The following is a 22,889-nucleotide window of genomic DNA, read 5'->3' as shown; positions in this document are numbered from 1 at the left end:
AAATTAATGGTAAAGTATTCATAAAAAAATAGATGGCCATGTGTCAGCAGTAATTGCAGAAAATCGGATAGCTTTCAACATCCGGATACTGGTACACTTTGTAAAAACAACCATTCTGCGCAACAGATAAATGTAATAAGGATAAAATCAATAGGATAATCGTTTACAACAGTTCCATTACCTATCCTTATACTCAATTGCAGGTGAACTTTCTTCTTGTAGGAAAATTTTGAAAATGTATAAATGATACGGCCTCAATCTAGACCACAACGATATTCGAAATCCGGGTTTTAGTATTGTCATTAAAACTAAGGGACAAGCTGTTAAACTTAACCCGCAATTTCGTGAAAATAATATCACAATGCACATGCTTTTTACATAAAGTTATTAAATACAAATATAACAACACATTTGTTTACTTGATTTTTACGAATCAAAATAAAACTAATTTACACAACATGAAATTAACTGCTAATAATAACAGCTCCTTCCATAGGCAAAAATAAAAAGCGTTCCATAATAGACGACGCCGCTCACCGGCGTCGCCAATCATTAAGCTCTGCAGCAGGAGAGTCTCCAGTTACCTCCCTTTCATGTAAGATTCTTGGATAGGGGGCCCTTTCACTTTCATATATCAATCATTTTATGACGTTAGCAAGTTGGTTAAAAACCTCCAGATATAAACATTTATAGATATAATATTTATGATATAAAAGACTGTTTGGCACATGTAACATTTAATAGCCTGGAGGTCCTTCACCTTGGATTCTCTGAATAAACAATTGTCAACCTTTACTGTTGTATAAAATAATGATGATAATAATTTAAGATTGAAAGTCTCTCTTTAGGTTTTTGATGATGGCTTTTTAAAGCCAGAATAATAGATAAGGAAAATCAGGTGAAAATAAAGCTTATAATGAAAACAGTTACTTCAAATATATCTGAAATACAGCTATGATTTATGTAATGCTGCCCTCACACATAAACCACGACCTTACTGCGACCTGAAAACTAGTAAAATAGCATTTTTCTTTCGAAAATCGTTGGTTTTCTTTCAAATTTCCAAATTTCTCTCGCAGAAAATTTCTCTCGCAGACGGTCATGGGCTCTGCAGTCTTGTGTTCAGTACGTTTTCTCTATGTCCTCAATACGACCCTTCTACGTCCATGGCGTTTCCACTGCGACTGTATTGCGTCCCCAAGGCGACCCAGCTGCGACTATGCTATGTTCTCTGCGTCCTTACGGCGACTCTACGACGACTATTGTGTTTGTCCGGCGACTGTCCTGCGACTGTACGACGACCCTACTACGTTCTTGCGACCTAACCAGGACTCAGCAAGAACGCAGAGTTTCTGCGACTGTTTTGTGCATGTTCAAAATAATCGCCAACGGTCTGCGACCTTGTGCGTCCTTGGGTTCCTCGCTGCGTCCCTGCTGCGTCCATGGCGACTGTGCTGCGTCCTGGGTCGTAGCATGGTCGCAGTAAGGACGCAGTAAGGTCGCGAGGTATGTGTGAGGGCAGTATTAGTTCTGTGGAGGTGAAATAAGAGATTTTTCTCCACACAAGGAAAAAAGGTAAGAGCAGATGGTTGAAATAATGAAAATTACAGGTAAGCTGAGCTATGACAGACAGAAAAGGTATAGAACTTGGGTAACTGTGATCATCATTGACATTTTAGTTACTTTGTAATCAGTACTATATTGTGAGTGATAGGGTGTCAGAATTCAAACAAGAAAAAAGAAGCAAAGCACCGAGATATCTCGATCTAGGGAGAGGATGGGATGAGATAGTGGAGAGCACCCCAGGGTGGGGTAGCTGTTGCTTTAAGGAAGATGGAAAGAAAAAAGCAGAAGTCTACGAGCAATTAAGTTGACACTACATTTTTTCTGTGATTTGTTAATATAGCTGACAAGAAATTTTTCAGAAACAGTTGATGTATTGCTAGTAAGGAAATTAGCTGGATAAATGCCATCCCCTCTAGAGAATAATATATTATCAGACCAATACTCTAGCCATTTCTTATTTCATGTGTCAGAATGTCCATAATTTCTACATTGTCAAAAAAAAAAATTGAAAACTTTTGTTTGTACTACAGGGCAGTCATCACTGTGTAATGGCAGTATATCATAGTGTAGCTGTGTAATTGCAATGTATCATAGAAAAAGATGTGTAATGGCTGTAAATTATAGAATAGTTGTGAAATGGCAGTGTATTATAGTGTAGCTGTGTAATGGCAGTGTATCATAGGAAAAAGTTGTGTAATGGCTGTAAATTATAGAATAGCTGTGTAATTGCAGTATATTATAGTGTAGCTGTGTAATTGCATTGTATCATAGAAAAAGTTGTGTAATGGCTGTAAATTATAGAATAGTTGTGAAATGGCAGTATATTATAGTGTAGCTGTGTAATTGCAGTGTATCATAGAAAAAGAGGTGTAATGGCTGTAAATTATAGAATAGCTGTGTAATGGCAGTATATTATAGTGTAGCTGTGTAATTGCAGTGTATCATAGAAAAAGATGTGTAATGGCTGTAAATTATAGAATAGCTGTGAAATGGCAGTATATTATAGTGTAGCTGTGTAATTGCAGTGTATCATAGAAAAAGTTGTGTAATGGCTGTAAATTATAGAATAGATTTGTAATGGCAGTATATTATAGTGTAGCTGTGTAATTGCAGTGTATCATAGAAAAAGTTGTGTAATGGCAGTAAATTATAGAATAGTTGTGAAATGGCAGTGTATTATAGAAAAGGCTGTGTATTGGCTGTAAATTATAGAATAGCTGTGTAATGGCAGTATATTATAGTGAAGCTGTGTAATTGCAGTGTATCATAGAAAAAGATGTGTAATGGCTGTAAATTATAGAATAGCTGTGTAATGGCAGTATATTATAGTGTAGCTGTGTAATTGCAGTGTATCATAGAAAAAGATGTGTAATGGCTGTAAATTATAGAATAGCTGTGTAATGGCAGTATATTATAGTGTAGCTGTGTAATTGCAGTGTATCATAGAAAAAGTTGTGTAATGGCTGTTAATTATAGAATAGTTGTGTAATGGCAGTATATTATAGTGTAGCTGTGTAATTGCAGTGTATCATAGAAAAAGTTGTGTAATGGCAGTAAATTATAGAATAGTTGTGAAATGGCAGTGTATCATAGAAAAAGATGTGTAATGGCTGTAAATTATAGAATAGCTGTGTAATGGCAGTATATTATTACACAGTGTATCATAGAAAAAGTTGTGTAATGGCTGTAAATTATAGAATAGTTGTGAAATGGCAGTATATTATAGTGTAGCTGTGTAATTGCAGTGTATCATAGAAAAAGATGTGTAATGGCTGTAAATTATAGAATAGTTGTGTAATGGCAATATATTATAGTGTAGCTGTGTAATTGCAGTGTATCATAGAAAAAGATGTGTAATGGCTGTAAATTATAGAATAGCTGTGTAATGACAGTATATTATAGTGTAGCTGTGTAATTGCAGTGTATCATAGAAAAAGATGTGTAATGGCTGTAAATTATAGAATAGCTGTGTAATGGCAGTATATTATAGTGTAGCTGTGTAATTGCAGTGTATCATAGAAAAAGTTGTGTAATGGCTGTAAATTATAGAATAGTTGTGTAATGGCAGTATATTATAATGTAGCTGTGTAATTGCAGTGTATCATAGAAAAAGTTGTGTAATGGCAGTAAATTATAGAATAGTTGTGAAATGGCAGTGTATTATAGAATAAAGGCTGTGTATTGGCTGTATATCATAGTGTATCTGTGTAATGGCAGTAAATTATAGAATAGTTGTGAAATGGCAGTAGATCAAAGTAAGTAAGTAAGTAAGTAACGACTTTATTTTATGAGGCTAACACATTCAGTTTCCCGATCTTCCATGCGGGCCTCAGTATATACAAAACAACATAAAATACAATCACAATCAACATTTAGACAACATAAATATGTACATTAAACATCATATCAATACAATAAATAAGTAAACAATTTTTTCTTCTTACATAGAAAAGTGACATCATGGAAAGTATATGTTTTTGAAACAATATATACAAACAATTAGTTAGAAAATTGCCACTGGATATAGGAGGATTGAAATTTCCTCATGGTATCAGAATTTCGAATATGGATTGGTATGCTGTTCCATACCACAGGACCAGAGTAATTAAATGATTTTCTAAATAATTCTGTTTTTGGTTTGGGTACAGTTAGTTTTTCATTTTGTATAGATCTTAAGTTAAAGTCATGTTTGTCATTTATTGTTTGGAATTTATTTTTCATATAAATAGGAAAGGATGGTTCATTTATAGATTTATACATGAGGATTGCCTTTTTGTACATAATTCTTTGATCAAAGGACATCCAATTTAATTCTTTAAATAGAATATTTGATGGGGTATCAAAACTTTTGTCTAAAATAATTCTTGCAGCTCTTTTTTGAAAGTTGACAATTTGCGAAAGTAATTCACTACTGCAGTTTCCCCAAATAGTGCAACAGTAGTCAATATGTGGCAAAATATAAGCATTAAAAAAGAGTTTTCTGGAGTGGAGATCAAGGTACTGTTTGATTCTAAGAAGCAAATAGAGCTGTGTAATGAAAGTTAATATACATGTAGCATAGCTGTGTAATAGCAGCAGATGATAGCAAAGGCAAATAATTAAAGAAGAAAACACCACTCTGAGACAATGATTGTGGAAGGATATTAATTTTATAAAAGGATATCAACTTTATAATAAATATTATATTTTGTTTACCAACAATTTGTGTTTGTATCATATAACCTGTGAAGAAATATGATTTGTTAGTCTGTAATTTTAAATGTAATCATGTCAGTTCAACTACAAATATAAAAATTTGTGTTTCACATTGTTGCAGACATTTCATATGTTGTGAAGTTTGTTGATATAAAAATTGTTAGTGTGCAATACATTAATTACTTGTACTTAGATTATAACTCCTTTGTGTCTAAACTAAAGTTTTGTCCTTTAGTCAGTAAGTTTGTATGTTTAAAGTTTTGTTACATCTTAATACATGTTAACTATAATCTAACTTAAAATTGATAATAGAAGATAATTGATAATGAGGCAAGCAAATATTAGAAAGAAAAAAAATTCAAGATGTTTTAATAGTAAAATCCCTCAAAATGTTATCAATTTTACCTGTAATTGACCTAGAGTCATAATGACCTACTTTCAGTACACAAAACTTGACTGTGTTATCCTGTATTTGTTTACAGATTATCTGTAGATTCTATCTTTTCAATAAACTGTATGAAAAGAGCAGGCAAACACAACCCAAATTGGTGTTGTGTGTCTATATTTGTTGTACATTTTAACAAAGATGATGCACAAAATTTTGAATGGTTTTGCACTGAATGCAAAACAGATAAGTTTGAAATCGGAGAAGAGTATTAGATGATTAGATAATAAAGAAAGGCACATTGCAAAATAAAGTACAGAATGCATGAACTGTAGAAAAGGAGAGAAAAGTTAATGGTGTAGAAAGAGTAATAACTATACAATCTGTCAGATTTATAAGACTTGAGAGAGTCATTGTGATGAGCAGATATACATTTCATTATTGTAGAATACAGTAGTATCAAGTCATCCATAACTGTATTGTTAAGATGGCTGATTGAGTCCTGAAGTGGGGTTTCTACTATTTTACCAATCAAGACTATACTCTGACTAGACTCTTTACCCAAGTGTCATCTTGATATCCCTAAAATTAATAATGGTACTTCCCAAATTGGAAGCACAAGACAAGTCCATTTACAAAATCCAGCAGGGTATGTGTTAAAAATGAACATGTTCTTAAAAAGCTTGTTTGTAGCTTAACCATTGTTGCAGATTAAAAAATTTTGATTGCAATGTCATATATGTTATACCATTTAATATAGCATTGACAGGAAGCAACCGACACTTATGGTCGTCTGCTTGTTGCAGCTTTTATCTGCTGGCAGGTCAAATTTAAAATGTTCATTATGATTGTGCTGAGAGAAGTTTGCGCTTGTATCCATTTTATTGCAGCAGTTACCTTTTTAGCTGTTATGGATATACAAACATTTGTAGTACACCTGAGTGGGAACAAAACTTTTCATCTAGTTGATGGTACTTTAAAGCTGCACGCCTCCAAATGAGCAAAAATATTTTAGTAAAATCAAATCTGAGAAAAGTGTACTAAGATTTTAGGAAAGGTATAAAGATTCAAAATTCTAGTAAAAATTTACATGTTATATATGTGCTATTAATGACCGAATTTTTCAGTATGTGTAACTATATTTCTATTGCGTTACTAACGCAGAGTCTACCGCAGTAGGGACTATTTTTGCTTATTTTGACCCCTTTATAGTAATTTACATAGGTTGTAAGTGCCATTGATAATGTGTTAATTACATTCTTTTGGTAACTTTACAATATTATACCGTTAAATACATTTTCAAATTTTTATGAAAATTAGCATGAATCTGGAGGTATGCTGCTTTAAAAACTGAACTGTTTTAATTAAAAATTAAAATTATTTTTCCTTACTCAGGACTTATGATTTTGCTTTTTATTGCATTGAATGAGTAAATTTCTAGCATATTTCCATATCATATGATATTTAAATTATTATAATTATGTCAAGAGTTATGGACAGAGTATGAGAAAGAGTTACTTGCTCCTTTATATGCCTCTTAGATACTTGAAGAAAGTTAGTTGGAACAGTTACTTAATATTTGGTGCAAAAGAGTTATTTGCTCTTGTTTGAACAGTGTTGATGTAAGGACATCATTGTGTTACAAAATCCTGCAATAGTGTTGCCAAATAACCTTGATAATACATCAATACAATATTGTTCTATTAAAATTTTGCTGTGTAAACCACCCTTATTTAATTAATATTTTTCTGATTTGATACCGATTCAATTTTATCACCAATAATTGTTCTTTCTGATATTAACCATAAACAAATCGGTATAAAGATATGCCATGTGTTTGTTAGTAGCTTGAATATTTCTTTGTCTTACTGAGCTATTTATATAGTAAATAAACCTTTTTGTTTATGACATGTTTATAAACTTCCACCTAAAATAATAATTTTTTGGGTGTACATAGTTTTTCCTATCAAAATCTACATTCTTTGAAATAGCTTTTTTTTAATGAATTGTATTATTGTATAATAAAAGAGTTTTTTTGTTTTTGACATCTTAAATAGATTTTCAAATGAAAATATTATCTGGAAATGATTTTTTTTCTCTGAACAAAGTTAATTTCTCTTTTAGAAAAAGGTTGCACGTAATGGAGGAAATCTTTTTTTTTCTCTTAAATTTAATGAGTATCAAGAGATGCTCTGCACTGCTAAAATTGAAAGTCGGTGAGGTTTTTAATGTGCTTTGTTACTTTGTTTTTTTTAACAATGGTTCACTTGCTCAAAAACAAGGTAATAATGTTGTCAATAAAAATCATAAAGTATAATAATTCTCCTATGGGTAATTTGATTTATGTTGAAATATGATATTGTTTTGTAACCTTGAACTGTAGAGCAGTTGTTTATAGTTCTACCACACAAAACATCTGCCCTTGAAACAGATAATGAAGATGTTGTGCCGAGGTGCACGAGGCCAGGAGAATTTGAAATATTGATCTCGCCTTTTTCTCCCCTCATTTGTGAAACTTACATGAAGATATCTGATATTACACAAGAAATGTGATACATGTATAACAATACTGAAGTCAGTCAAATGTCAAGTGTGACCATAATTCTGTATATAAATGTATCCAAAAGGGAAAAAAGTGTGGAAATAATCATTTGTATCAATTCCTCAAAAAGTCACAGGAGATAACTCTTAATAGAAAAATGCGCAAATAGTATTTGAAGTCAGGTGGATTTACCTCCCATTCATTAATAATCATTGCTAATTTATATATTTCAGGATCTGAGTGCAATAGCCATGCCGTTGATGGAGTCAGATCACAGCCCGTCATCTCCCGTGTCTCCCGGTCATCACGGGTCAGTGGACAATGTGGACGGAGACTTCAGACCAAGATCAGGATCCACGGGAATCAGGGGACTTTTTTCAAAAGACAAAGCCAGAAAAAAATCTGGGGAAGAAAATATGAAAGGAACTTCCCCGTCAACTTCATCAAAAGTTAAAAACTTTTTTGACTCAATAAGACCTCGCTCAAAATCAGATTTATCAGGTATTAAGAAACCAAATAAGAAAGCTATACAAGCTGCTAGAATGGACGCATCCATGGACGAATCACAGTTGAGTGCCTTAAGAAATAACGATCATATTGTAACATTACCCCCAGGGAGTCAGGATGACTCGTTAATGGGGAAAATTCTCGGTGATCAACTGAAAGTTCCGAGTTCAAGGCAGAGACACCAGTCCGGTCCACCGACTGGAGTTGACCAGTTTCACAACCGATACCGACCTCGTGCAAACTCTGACTCGAAACACATGCGTCAAAAGAAGGTCCTTGTACATCAGGTAAATCATTATATTCAGTGATAATATTATAATTTTACGCAATCACCTTCATAATATTAGTTACTCTTGTTAAACTGTATATTTTGTCATGTTCGGTCTTTTATAAGCAAGTCAAACATAATATTTCCAACTAACAGTAACACATGCGCAACTTTTTAAGAACCAGTTAATTGTTAATACCCTAATTCTGATAAATTTCTATGCTTAGGAAATTCAAATATCACAATGCGATATCATACAGTACTATATAAAAATCATGTAAAAGACAATATTATGTGTTGATATCAAGTAATAATTTGCTGTATCAGGTCAACACTCAACACTGATGTAGAATCAATATTAGTTTATTCAGCTTTTTCAGAATTTTTCATGCGTCATTATAATTTTTTTTTTTTTTAGTCAATACATTTTCTACTGTGAATAATTTGTTGTTGTTACTATATTTAGCTTAATGGTAAATAACACTACATAGAGACACATTTTACTTATGAAACTTCCAGTTGCTGCATTTGCATTTAAATGTAATCATTTTATTCATTTTCAGTCAAGTTGTAGCCCTCCATCAAGCCCTAGAATATGTAAGTAAATTTGTTTACATTTCTACACACCTAAAAGCAAAAATGGAATATCCCATTTGAGATATTTCCACATATTCTATTTATAGCATTTATTTATATCTTAAAATAGTAACAGGATTCTGAATGAGTCCAAAGTGAGGCTGTGTAAAGAATTATGGGTGGGAATCTCCTGGATAAAGACCTTGAACCTAACTAAATTATAAACATTTTGACTGAAATTAAGTGCTTTGAAGTGAAGACAATTGGAATTTATTTAGAAAACTTTCAAGGAAATGCATGTAGATTACTTGGATGCAGCCAACAAAATATCTAAAGAGTAAAATTATGGAGAAAATGAAGAAATCAAGTGTAGCAGGTAAAATTGAGATTTCTTGGAAAATTGTCCAGTCACAGTGACATGTGTTTTGTTTCATTATAAATATAGTATTTCATCATGTATGTTCATATTTGGACTTAAAATATTTTTTATATTGATCAAGCTATAATGTGGTGACAGATTTCAGTTATGGGTATAACTATGTCATATTTAACTTCTAAAATGACACCATGCTGGTACGTTTTATTGTATTGAATGACATGCCATTTTTGGTAAGGAAGTATATACTTTAACACATATCAGGTTAGACTTGATTACCAATCTGAATAAAGCTCTAGAAGTTTTATTTAGCCAACATTGACTAATAAGAAAAGTTTGAAAAAATTAAAAGCACTGAAAATGTAAGGAAAAAAATAATTTTATGTGCATCATGGAGTGTTGTTTTGTGCTAGTCACATTTAACATTGTACCATCCTATCCCTTCTCAAAATGAAATATCAATGATTCAATCCTCATTTTGTGTATATAAAATAAATATAAGAAGAGCAGCCAGATTGATTAAGCTATATTATGGTCAGACCTCTAGCGTCACGGACATGCTTCACTTTCTGTTTAGAAAACTCGAACTCAGACTTATTGATGCTAAGTTATCCATTTTCTATAAGATTCACCATGGTCCCCATTGAAGAATATTTGACACCCCTCTCCCGAAAATCACGCCATGGCCATCCCTTATGTTATAAGTTATTCACAGCAACCTCGGATTATTATAAATTCTCATTCTTTTCTAGGACGGTATACCACTGGAACCACCTACCCCCTGCAATTGCCCTACCCCAGAGCAGTTCAGTACAGCATTAGCCTGCATCGAAATATCACATATTTTGAAACTCTTCTGATAAAAAGTAGACTCAAATTTACAAGCCAAAAAAAAATGACTTATCCTCCATGGTGGCCTTAGTATTTTTACAGTGTCAGTTTAATACAATTTATTATATTCTATTGATACATTACATGATTGATGTATAAATTTTCTTTTATTGAACGTCTGACAAGACTTTGTGACATAGATTAAGGGCACCTGATGATAAAACATAAGCCACAAAACCATCACTGTCCTCTGCTTTTTCAATTACTTGGTTACATGAACAGAATTCAGATTCTTATTCAATTGTGGAATCTAACTTTATCAGTATCTGAAATATTGTAAATGGACTTGTCCGTCTTTCAGTTTGGACATAACCATTCATTACTTTTAGGGAAATTTTTCAAATATGTACTGTGGGAAATGCAGTGCAGAAAATGATGGAACGGCATGACACATGTCAGCTGGTCTTGGTCTGCACTGATGGCTTGCGTAGAAATTGTTGCCACTGGCACTTTAAGGGTTGAAATTAGTTTTGTGTTAGATTACAAGGTAGCAAGTAAAGGAAATTACAAAATACGATGTCAGAACAGTAAGGATTAACATAAAATATAAGTTAGTTGATCACATTTCATGTATGTACATAAATTAAGTGATAATGACTTTGCTTGTTAGTTATAATATATTACATCTATATATAGATATAAATTATATACACTGTATATGTAATATATATTATGAGGGTATCACCTGAGAGTTTAGATTATTGGCAGATCAGGATGTCAATTAATGGACATTTTATGTTGCGATCTTTGTCATCTGTTAAGAGATTTAGTGATTGAAGCCATCAAAGTTCTCCCAGAATTGTAAATTGTCTATGTTTATGATGTCACCAGTTGTCTCTCTGAGTTTTAGAGAGAAATATCTGTATGTAGCTGTTAGGATTTTGTGAACCCTATACCTGCTGAAAACCTGTCATACCAACATAGAGCCAAGTCAGTCAGGCTATTAATTCTATTGGCTGATCAACTTTAAAATTCTGAAATCTCGAAACTGCTTATTCATGAACAATATTAGACAAATCCACTGTACAAATTTAGGCATCTTCTGGCACAAGGTAACATTTCCTCAGAAATCTGTTATTTTGTATGGTATGTACCCTTGTTATCTAACATGAACCATGTAGAGGTTTCTAATAAGCCACCTTGCTTCCTGGAAAATAGATTGCACTTTTAGGATAGTTCCACTTTAAATAACACCAGACTATGTTTTAATAATGTGTGCAATTGACTAATGAATGATTAAACAGTGTTTGTAACTTTATTAACAAGAAATTGTATTATATTGAATATTTTGTAGTTACTTGGTCATTGGCCCACGTTGCCAAGTGTGGTTTTACTGGGGTCCTCCCTAGTGCCTGTGTTCTGTGGTTCTACTGGGGTCCTCCCTAGTGCTGTGTTCTGTGGTTCTACTGGGGTCCTCCCTAGTGCCTGTGTTCTGTGGTTCTACTACTGGCGTCCTCCCTAGTGCCTGTGTTCTGTGGTTCTACTGGGGTCCTCCCTAGTGCCTGTGTTCTGTGGTTCTACTGGCGTCCTCCCTAGTGCCTGTGTTCTGTGGTTCTACTGGGGTCCTCCCTAGTGCCTGTGTTCTGTGGTTCTACTGGCGTCCTCCTAGTGCCTGTGTTCTGTGGTTCTACTGGCGTCCTCCCTAGTGCCTGTGTTCTGTGGTTCTACTGGCGTCCTCCCTAGTGCCTGTGTTCTGTGGTTCTACTGGGGTCCTCCCTAGTGCCTGTGTTCTGTGGTTCTACTGGCGTCCTCCCTAGTGCCTGTGTTCTGTGGTTCTACTGGGGTCCTCCCTAGTGCTTGTGGTCTGTGGTTCTACTGGGGTCCTCCCTAGTGCCTGTGGTCTGTGGTTCTACTGGGGCCCTCCCTAGTGCTTGTGGTCGGTGGTTCTACTTGGGTCCTCCCTAGTGCCTGTGGTCTGTGGTTCTACTGGGGTCCTCCCTAGTGTTTGTGGTCGTTGATTCTACTTGGGTCCTCCCTAGTGCTTGTGGTCTGTGGTTCTACTGGCGTCCTCCCTAGTGCCTGTGGCCTGTGGTTCTACTGGGGTCCTCCCTAGTGCTTGTGGTCGGTGGTTCTACTTGGGTCCTCCCTAGTGCCTGTGGTCTGTGGTTCTACTGGGGTCCTCCCTAGTGCTTGTGGTCGGTGGTTCTACTGGGGCCCTCCCTAGTGCCTGTGGTCTGTGGTTCTACTGGGGTCCTCCATAGTGCCTGTGGTCTGTGGTTCTACTGGTGTCCTCCCTAGTGCCTGTGGTCGGTGGTTCTACTGGGGTCCTCCCTAGTGCCTGTGGTCGGTGGTTCTACTGGGGTCCTTTCTTGTGCCTGTTGTAGTTGGTGGTTATACTTTATAATTGATATACTGAAGGCCACTTGCAGTCTTTAAGGCACAGTTGAATTTTACAGTGTTTGTGTAACTTAAATTGCAACCCAAAAGTAAAGGAATTACAAGAATTGGTGGGTGGGGAACCTTAATCTTAAGTTAGAACTTGCAAAACAATTTGTATATTATATCATAAAGCCTGGTATCTGTATATTCATTATTATTTGTGTTTTGAGAAAATTGTACATGTTGCTTTTCAAGAATGTTTACTATGAATAAATGATTGCTGGCTTTTAAAGGGCTGGCAGAAATTTTAAAGGAAAAAGAGTGAAATAGTTCTAACTTATTAGGAGAGTGTTTTATTGAGCTTCCCTAGTCTTGTTAACTTTGATCTAAATCATATCCAAGAACTAAATTGAAGTTTTGCCATGCTCTGTTACCATGGTAATATTGAGTCTAAAAAAAGTCTTGGATGTTTGTATTGATAGGCTGAATGTTATTTACTGATGAAATTGCATTATGTAGGAAACATTTATATTTTATCAGTTATTTGTGATTGTTTTGGCAAGCCCTTTAGATGTACCAGTCTGTTAAATTGCTTCGAAAGTTATTTTTAATGCATGAAAATTCAGTCTTTTTGTGACCATAGTGTGTCTTGTAGATTAAGGTTAGCAGTATGACCTAGAAAATCAAAGTGCTGCAGCACTGAATGCGACGGACATGCAACCGGAGAGACATTAAGGGTTTTTAGAAAAAACAAAAAAAAAAACAAAAAAAAACACAAAAGATATAACAGAGAAAATTTGTTCCATACAAGTTCGAGATTTGTAGAGCAATATATTTTATGTGTCCAATCTGATATAAATCAGATTTTCTACTTATACAGAATGAAATTTATGCCTAAAAACTCTGGTCAAACTTGTAAATCAGTGTCCTTATCGATTTTTTCCAAGGAATGATATGTAAATAGAAAAAAACTGTCAACGAAATATTTCTAAAATAAAACCATGCAATTAACTTCAAGCATAATACATTATACATGTGAGAATGTTATTTAGAATTGATCGTGTTATATCATAGTGGGCATATTGACAATAAAATATACATAGATGTAGAGGCCAGAGCTCATCGTTTTTATTTTAATTTAAATGTCAGTTAAGCTGTCAAGTTTTCAATTTCACACTAAATTCCATTTTCAACTTGTTTGCTTCTTACAATTGTAAGTATTGCATGTAAGCAAAGTTAGTATCCGCTGGTTTATTACATGTATAATGTGTACCCCCTAATCGCAGGTGAGTCAGAATCTATTTTTAGAATAGCGAATGTTAACTCATATCGTGACCTAGAAAAATATGTAAACAAACCACAAGAATCGGAAGTAGAACTGATATTATAACTTCTTTCAATAAAGATTACCATGAAAGACTACATGGTAGTATAGTGTTGAAAAAACTTTCTTGTTACATGCATTTTCAAAAATAGATATTTTTTATACTAACCATTATAATGTATCTAATTTATTAGTAACTGCTGAATATTCAGCTAAAACAGCGGTATGAGTCACGAAAATAGTTCTTCTTTTATTAATGCGCGAGTTATTCTAGAGACACGAAAAACTTTTGATTTGTTAATAATAATGTTTTGTATAATGTAGAAATATTAATTTCTTACTAATTATTTCTTGGAACTCAGAGCTTACACCTTTATTATAGTATGATTTGCTGTCCTACTTTTTCGACAGCTGTAAATCGTTTCGGCAGTAATTTGCATATTGCGCAATAATACTACGGGACTACAACGTTTTTATCAATCAAATACGTTCATATTTTTACTTGGATAATTTAATTTGAAATTGAAAAGGCTAAATATGGAAAATTTTAAGATATCCCAACAAAGTATGTGAGTTTTAAAGGATCAAATTCATGCACTATTTCTGGGCTGTTATTCGGTTGAGGACACTTTGCGCGATTGTAGCAGACGAAATCCCATGTGTAGATGACTTAGCTCTGAACGCACCTGAGGGCGCGTCCGTCGCAAAAATTTGATACTGGATATGGGAAGCAAAAACTTGGCCAGAACTTTTACAAGTTATTGATTAATGTAAATCTGTTAATGACAGTTCTATATTAGCAGAGGTTTATGTAGCTGATATGCTATAAAAAAAACAACTGGACATAGCTCGCCCACAATGATATGGCCTGTTTTATGGGTATTTGTGGCAGCTTTTGTGCTGGTCATACTTTAAAACATGAGTAACATAAGGCAAACTATTTCACTAATGCAAGATGTGATTATATTGTTTTAAGATTAAAACCAAGGTCTACAGTTGTCAATTAAATTGAATTGATATAATTTATACATGTTAAATCATATTAAAAACTGAAAGTAAATAATTACTCTCTCAACTTTTATGATAATATTTGGCCCAAATTAGAGAGATGTTAATGGTGTACATTTTAACAGGAAGAAAAATGCCCTTTATTTTGGATGACGTAAATTACTGATTTATATCTGGACAACCAGTGTGTCTAACTAAAACTTTTGTTTAGTTTTACATATTTTAACATCAACCATATTGTAATAACTTAACTGATGGTTAAACATTTCGCAATTGTTTATAACATGTTTTATGGATAGGTAGATTGTTACATTTTAAGCTATTGTCTAAAACATATATTTAAAACAGACTAAATTGATAGATGGTCAAATATTTTGCAATGTTTTAAAACATTACATCAATAACTGTTGAGGGTCATTGAAATGATGAAATGATTACTGTACTGTAAGGAAGTAAATATTTGTTGTTGACCGACTTTACCAATATTGATTATTGTGAAGAAATCGCAGGACACTGTTAGTGGGACATATAAGCTGTACATTGATTGAATATATCCTAAATATGGAAATGAGATCCTGATCTTATGAACATGGAATAGACTAGCAGTACATTTCTATCAATAAACCTTGAACTGATAAGCAAAAAACTTGGTCCAGCTCATTTCTGTGTGTCTAATGCTGTAGAGCAGCATTACAGTATTTGTAACGGTTCATGATGTATGCTTCTGACTTGTCAGTGGTAATACGGTTCTGACTTGTCAGTGGTAATACGGTTCTGACTTGTCAGTGGTAATATGGTTCTGACTTGTCAGTGGTAATACACTGGTTCTGACGTGCCAGTGGTAATACACTGGTTCTGACTTGTCTGTGGTAATACACTGGTTCTGACTTGCCAGTGGTAATACACTGGTTCTGACCTGCAGGTGGTATTACACTTATTCTGACTTGCCAGTGGTAATACACTGGTTCTGACTTGTCTGTGGTAATACACTGCTTCTGACTTGTCTGTGGTAATACACTGGTTCTGACATGACTGTGGTAATACAGTGGTTCTGACATGACTGGGGTAATACAGTGGTTCTGACTTGTCAGTGGTAATACACTGGTTCTAACATGACTGTGGTAACACACTGGTTCTAACATGACTGTGGTAACACACTGGTTCTGACTTGCCAGTTGTAATACACTGGTTCTGATATGCCAGTGGTAATACACTGGTTCTGACATGTCTGTGGTAATACACTGTTTCTGACATGTCAGTGGAAATACACTGGTTCTGACTTGTCTGTGGTAATACACTGGTTCTGGCCTGCCAGTGGTAATACACTGGTTCTGACATGTCTGTTGTAATACACTGGTTCTGACTTGTCTGTGGTAATACACTGATTCTGACTTGTCTGTGGTAATACACTGGTTCTGACTTGCCAGTGGTAATACACTGGTTCTGACTTGTCTGTGGTAATACACTGGTTCTGACTTGTCTGTGGTAATACACTGCTTCTGACTTGTCTGTGGTAATACACTGGTTCTGACTTGTCTGTGGTAATACACTGGTTCTGACTTGTCTGTGGTAATACACTGGTTCTGACTTGCCAGTGGTAATACACTGGTTCTGACTTGTCTGTGGTAATACACTGCTTCTGACTTGTCTGTGGTAATACACTGGTTCTGACTTGTCTGTGGTAATACACTGGTTCTGACTTGTCTGTGGTAATACACTGGTTCTGACTTGCCAGTGGTAATACACTGATTCTGACTTGTCTGTAGTTACCTTTCGTCAGATTCAAACTGGACTGTTGTATATACTGGTTCTTACCTAGTCTGATTCTAATTAGGTAAGTTGAAATACACAGTTTTTCATCTTATTGTGTAAATCTATTTTGATAAATACATGATTGACTTTCTGTTCAAAAAAATTATCAAGAGCACCAGTGAACAATTATTTAGAGATTTATGCGACTGAATTTGTACATGTTGTCACCATATACGTACAGTTTATTGCAAGTCAGCATTGATTATTTGATAGGGAAAGACATGGGAGAGGAAATGTACAGTATGATATTGGTCTTTTCAGGTGACTGCTTGTCGGCTGCAGCTTTCTGGTAGCCTTTCATTAGAGCCATAATAACGGGATAATTATCCTAGTTATCAGTTGGTGAAATCAGTTCACTTGTAGCCTCTAGTCATGCTACTGTTTCTGCTCTACTTAATATCTTAAATGGACTTGTCCATATTTAAATCTGGACAAACCATTCATCATTTGTATGGGAAAATTAAAAAATAAGCATTAGATTAAATCAGATATGATGGCTGATCATAGCCTGCACTGGTTTTATTGGTAGATCATTTGCCACCAGCATGGTAAGGGTATAAATAAGTAATCCCTGCTATTGTCTATAAGTTTATTCTTCAGAATATTTACAACAACAATTTGCAAGTTTAAATAAAGGATGTATATTAGTTTTGTGTTTAACCCTTTCCCACATGAGCATATTGTGAAAAATGGCCGTTTTCAGTGAAAAGCCTCCTGTTACAAGTTCAAACTGCTATGAAACTATGAAAAATGCTTCAATACTAATCAAACTTGGCACAAATGTTGACTGGACCATTGCCTTTGTAAGGACATGCTCAGTCTTAAATTTCCTGTTACCATGGCAACGAGGGGACATCTCAAAATTGCCAAAAATCACTATTTTGCCTCGATTTTTTCCATCAAAATTTATTTCAAAGTGCTGCAACTTCTCAAGGGATTGAGATAGAGTCAAAGGCTTTTCAGCGTTGGTTACACGTGTCCTTATGATCGACCTGGGGTCATTTTAAGCCTCTCACAAGTCCAAAATTTTCTTAGCGATGAGGGGGACTCCGCCCTCCTTCAAACCCCCCAAACAGAAGGGGGCACATCCCCCTTCTGGCAACCCCCTGATGTATCATTTGGATGGGGGGCGGCACCGAAAAAGTGCTCACTTTTTTTAGCAACATTTCTCAAAGGAAAACATGTGTTTGGGGCCCAAATAGGACATTTTTTCACTATTTCAGGCCTATAAAGGGGGGGGGGGGTCGAAAGTCATTGTTTCCGGTATATATGAGGTAAAGGGTTAAGAAAACTGTTTGGTCTTGCTTTGAATTTGACACTGTTCATGTGTTTGTAACAAGTTGCTTAAGTTGACCATTCAGAAAGATAGCTTAAGGGGAGTTCAGGTTAGCATAGTTAACTGGTATCATTTATCAGCTTAAAGAGTAAAAAGAAAAGATAAAATGTGTTCTTCTTGTTACAGCTATGTTTGATGACATAAAATTTCAGAGATATTATTTATTATAAGTGGGGAAAGAACATTTTAACAGTTGATGGATGCTCTAGTTTTTTTTGCATTTTCATTTGAAAGTAGAGCATTGAATGTTATGGTATTATTTAGAGGTGGTCTAACTGTATATGTACATGTTTAAATATGTCAGTCATGTTCTGAATGCCAGATTTAAGAATATTTCTAGTCATCCAGTTAGTTCACTGCAATTGGTTAATTTTCAGCATATTGCATGATAAAGCTAAGTCCTGGAATTCATTTATTATGAAGATGACAATGATATCATAATGTTTAATGAGAAAAGTTCTTAAAAACCTAGTAATGTTGTGGTTTATATTTATTTTATAAAAATCATGGATTCATCTATAAATTTTACTTCATGTATTGAAAGCACTTTTAAAGATTTATGATTTATTTCCTCTAACCACATCATTAAATGACTAACTTTACACAACTTTATGACAAATATCATGTATCTGATTTGTTTGTATACATTACTATAAATAGAAATGGGTTTCCCAATAAAGTTGGAACATACCATTTTAATTGTAGAGGGTATGTTACATTGATAAAGGGAAGTAACTCTTGAATGCTTATTTGAGTTGCTTATATTCTAAAATTTGTTTTTTTGAAGAATTGTCTCCCTTATAGCCAATGCAATTTATGCAGTATTATTGTAACTTTGTTCAATATGTACACTGGCTTCTTCAGGCAGATTATGCAGTTTGGTCCTATTAAATAAAAAAAAACCTTTGTGGAGGGTTGTTTCTATGCTATCTTCTTGTTATAATTACAATCCCAGAAAACAGTAAAGAAATTAACTTCTTTGAGAAGATAGAAAATAATGAAGTTTTATTTTACTTAACTAAACAATAACTTTAAAAAAGTTTTATCAATTTTGTTTCTTGATGTTTATAAAGGTGTTGATATATTTTACTTTTTGAAGCCATAACTTTCCAATGATCTACAATATCCATTCAATTATTACATCTTATAACATGATTATAAAATTTCTGTTAGTGTATACAGTATCTATTTTTGTTTGATTGTTAAATAAAAAAGTGTGCGGTTATTTGTACAGTTCTTGATTGTGCTTTCTGTAACTAACCAGTACTTGTTTCAGTTTGACTGAGGAAATATTACAATGACCTAGTTAGCCTTGGGGGTCCGTGGCAGGGTGATTAAGGTCCGGTCGTTGACTTCAAACCACTTGCCCCTCACCGCTGTGGGTTCAAAAACCAACCAGGGAATTTGGATGTGAAGAAGCTAATCAGCTAGTTTACAGAACATCAGTCCTACTTGGGTACCCCTATGTGCCTGAAATAATGCACAAAGGGGCACCCGAGGTCTTCCACCAATTAAGGTGGAAAGTAACCATATGATAAAATAAGAAAAATCCACAATTGTGGATTTCCAAAAAACATATATAGTCTACAGCTCACCTTATACACTCTTTTATCATATTGATATTTCTATGTAAATGATAAAAATAATGAGCACACCTTTCTCTTTTAGTGGTGGCTGGCCTACATGAAAGGTTTTGTAACATATGTTATCAAAGTGTTTTATTATTGTACATGAGTAACAGGATATTTTGATGACTAAAATGTTCATATACTCTCTATCTCCAGTTATTGTAAATTGTATGAAACAATTTCATGTGACATGCGATGTACATGTCACATTGTTTTTCTTTTTTATTGCCTTTATATGACTAATGAAGTTGTATTAGAATCGAGCATTTAACAGAACTGCGTAGAACAAAGGTTCTAACAATGTTAAAAAAAACAGGACCATGTATCTACAAGACAGCAGCTGATATATAGACTTGCAACTGTTGATGGAATTGCACTATATTGTATAGTTTGTAACCGTGCGGTTGTCAACTGTATTGTTGTTCTAATCATAGTTCAGGCAAATCTGCAATCTTGCTGCTGCAGACAACCATGCAACTTGCCATGCAATTGTGTCACAACCTTGCAGACAGCCATACAGGCAAACTTAAAGCAATCTTCACAGCCTGTCAGATGTAACAGGTTCTTCTTCACTGCTTTGCAACTGTCAGCTATGGAACTTCATAGCCTTGCAGCTGTTTATTTTGTAACTTCACAACCTTACAATTGTTACAGGTACTATTTTACAGTCTTGCAGCTGTCAGATATGCAACATCACAACCTTGCATATGATAGCTATGCCACTTCACTGCCTTTCAGTTGTTAAGGGTACTTCTTCACAGTCATGCAGCTGTCAGCTATTTAACTTCATATCCTTCACAGCCTTAATTGCAGTTGATAGGGGTACTATTTTACAGTCTTGCAGTGGTTAAGTTTTGAACTCCCCACCCTTGCAGCTGTCAGCTATTAAACTTTACATTGTTATGCATCTTCACAGCCCTTCAGTTGTTAAGGGTACTTCTTCATTGCCTTGCAGCTGTTAGTTATGCATCTTCATAGCCTTGCAGCTGTTAGTTATGCATCGTCATAGCCTTGCAGCTGTTGGTTTTGCATCTTTGTTACCTTGCAGCTGTTAGTTTTGCATCTTTGTAGCCTTGCAGCTGTTAGTTTTGCATCTTTGTAACCTTGCAGCTGTTAGTTTTGCATCTTTGTAGCCTTGCAGCTGTTAGTTTTGCATCTTTGTAGCCTTGCAGCTGTTGGTTTTGCATCTTTGTTACCATGCAGCTGTTAGTTTTGCATCTTTGTAGCCTTGCAGCTGTTAGTTTTGCATCTTTGTAACCTTGCAGCTGTTAGTTTTGCATCTTTGTAGCCTTGCAGCTGTTAGTTTTGCATCTTCATAGCCTTGCAGCTGTTGGTTTTGCATCTTTGTAGCCTTGCAGCTGTTAGTTTTGCATCTTCTTAGCCTTGCAGCTGTTAGTTTTGCATCTTTGTAACCTTGCAGCTGTTAGTTTTGCATCTTTGTAGCCTTGCAGCTGTTAGTTTTGCATCTTCCGTAGCCTTGTAGTTATGGTTGCAATGCAACTTCATAGCTCTGCAAGCTTTTCAGTTGTCAAAAGCCTTGCAACTGTCAACTTTTCACAGCCTTGCAACTGAAAGGTTTATAGATATACAATTTCTAACTGCAATTATTGCATCTTACCAGCCCGGCTGGGCTATGCAAGTTAACAGCCTTTTTTATGTCAGCTATACAATGTCACAGCCTTGTTTGTTGCAGCTTAGGGCAGATATTTGTCTTTCGATGATATATTCCATTTTAATTGACTTAAAAGCTAAAATTGTTTTGATTCTTTTTAAACATGAAAGATTTTTGTCTGATACAATGGTCTGGAAAGGTCAGTAGATGGCTTCGTTGATATGTTCATGGCAGAGTTTAAAACATTTTATTTGTCAATGTTTGTATCAATTGAATAATCCAATTATAGGGAATTGCCCCATAAAGCTAATTTATCTGTTGACCTTGGTATGCCTGAAGCTTGAATTGCTATCATGTTGTTGTTGTTGTTGTTGTTGTACTATTGAAAGTCGGTTAATGTATGTACAGTAGTACATGGGGAGTGAGGTTCAGACCAGGATAGAAAGTGTTAAGCTATAGTCAATAATAGCACAGCTGTATCTAGCTGCGTCTGCTGCGATGTTAACTTGTTTTGACCTGATTGTTGAGAAATTATTTACTTTATTAACAAATGATTATTATTATGCACAATATATGCAGTTTAATGTTGACTCAATATAAAGGGAAAAAAAGATCAATTTTCGGCAATTTACGACGCTATATTTATCTAGGTTGACCTTGAATCGCCTATCTTTAGCAAACATACATAAAGAAGATCTACAAACAGGCTGTACTGTTATTGAAGTTGCTTTTCTGTCATGTGACTTCTGTTGCACATGTATTTAAATATAATGGAAAATTTGGTTTTGATTGTTAATTATAACATTAAAGAAGTTATTATTCATTTATCTGTTGTCCCGTGATTGTGAAACGTACAGATTTTGATAAGTTTGTGATTTGAATTTGAATATCAAAAGTTCAAACAAGAAAGATTTGTTTTAAACCTGTTGTACCCTCTGTGGCTCATGTAACTAATATAGAAGTTTACTTCTTGAATATAACTCTGTAGATTTTTACCTTGTGTAAATTGATTTATAATGTTATGTATATAAGGTTTAAAATCTTGTCATATCTGAAGCTGTGATATAACATGATATATAAAGGTAACGATCTTCATGCACATTAATGTTTGACACTAGATATGTTTTATTGATAACGTTAAAAGCTTTTACTAACTTGAAGATTGATGCATTGCCGCCCAGAACTGAACATTTATTGACTGCAGAATTTATAGTTATACAAGAGGTTATAGGCTGTCTTTCACCCTTCAATATCAAACAGTTGTAAGACTGCAATCTTAATAACTATGCATACATTAATATATCCTTAAACATGAGGGCCTCAAAAATCGTGGCCTTGAACCTTTAATTTTGTAAACAAACCTTAAACCACATGCATGCTATAAATAGCTCCAGTCTGGTCATGTGACCAAATATAATATCCTGCTCTATTTAATATATTGCAGAGTGACATATTGGTCTGATTGCTTGTAAAGTGATTGACCCAGTAACAGTGTTTTCTATTTCCCAGCAAGGTTACTTCTGTACAAGTGGTTTTGAAGTAAA

General features: G+C 34.5%; 1 protein-coding gene across 10 annotated transcripts in view; it reads left to right on the top strand.

Annotated features, from left to right (window-relative positions):
• The window catches only part of LOC132713954 (5'-AMP-activated protein kinase subunit gamma-1-like), a 119,331-nt gene that overhangs the window by 59,586 nt on the left and 36,856 nt on the right, over window positions 1-22,889 (top strand). For all 10 annotated transcript variants that reach the window (XM_060696685.1, XM_060696683.1, XM_060696688.1 and 7 more), the window contains 2 exons: window positions 7,922-8,482; window positions 9,027-9,060. In XM_060696685.1, the coding sequence (XP_060552668.1) occupies window positions 7,922-8,482; window positions 9,027-9,060 (595 nt within the window). The remainder of the gene's footprint in view (window positions 1-7,921; window positions 8,483-9,026; window positions 9,061-22,889) is intronic.

The sequence above is a fragment of the Ruditapes philippinarum genome, unplaced genomic scaffold (assembly GCF_026571515.1).
Source record: "Ruditapes philippinarum isolate M1 unplaced genomic scaffold, ASM2657151v2 ctg186_1_1_1_1, whole genome shotgun sequence".
Taxonomy (NCBI): domain Eukaryota; kingdom Metazoa; phylum Mollusca; class Bivalvia; order Venerida; family Veneridae; genus Ruditapes; species Ruditapes philippinarum.
Note: the sequence above shows the minus strand (reverse complement) of the source record. Positions and strands in the feature narration are given on the sequence as shown.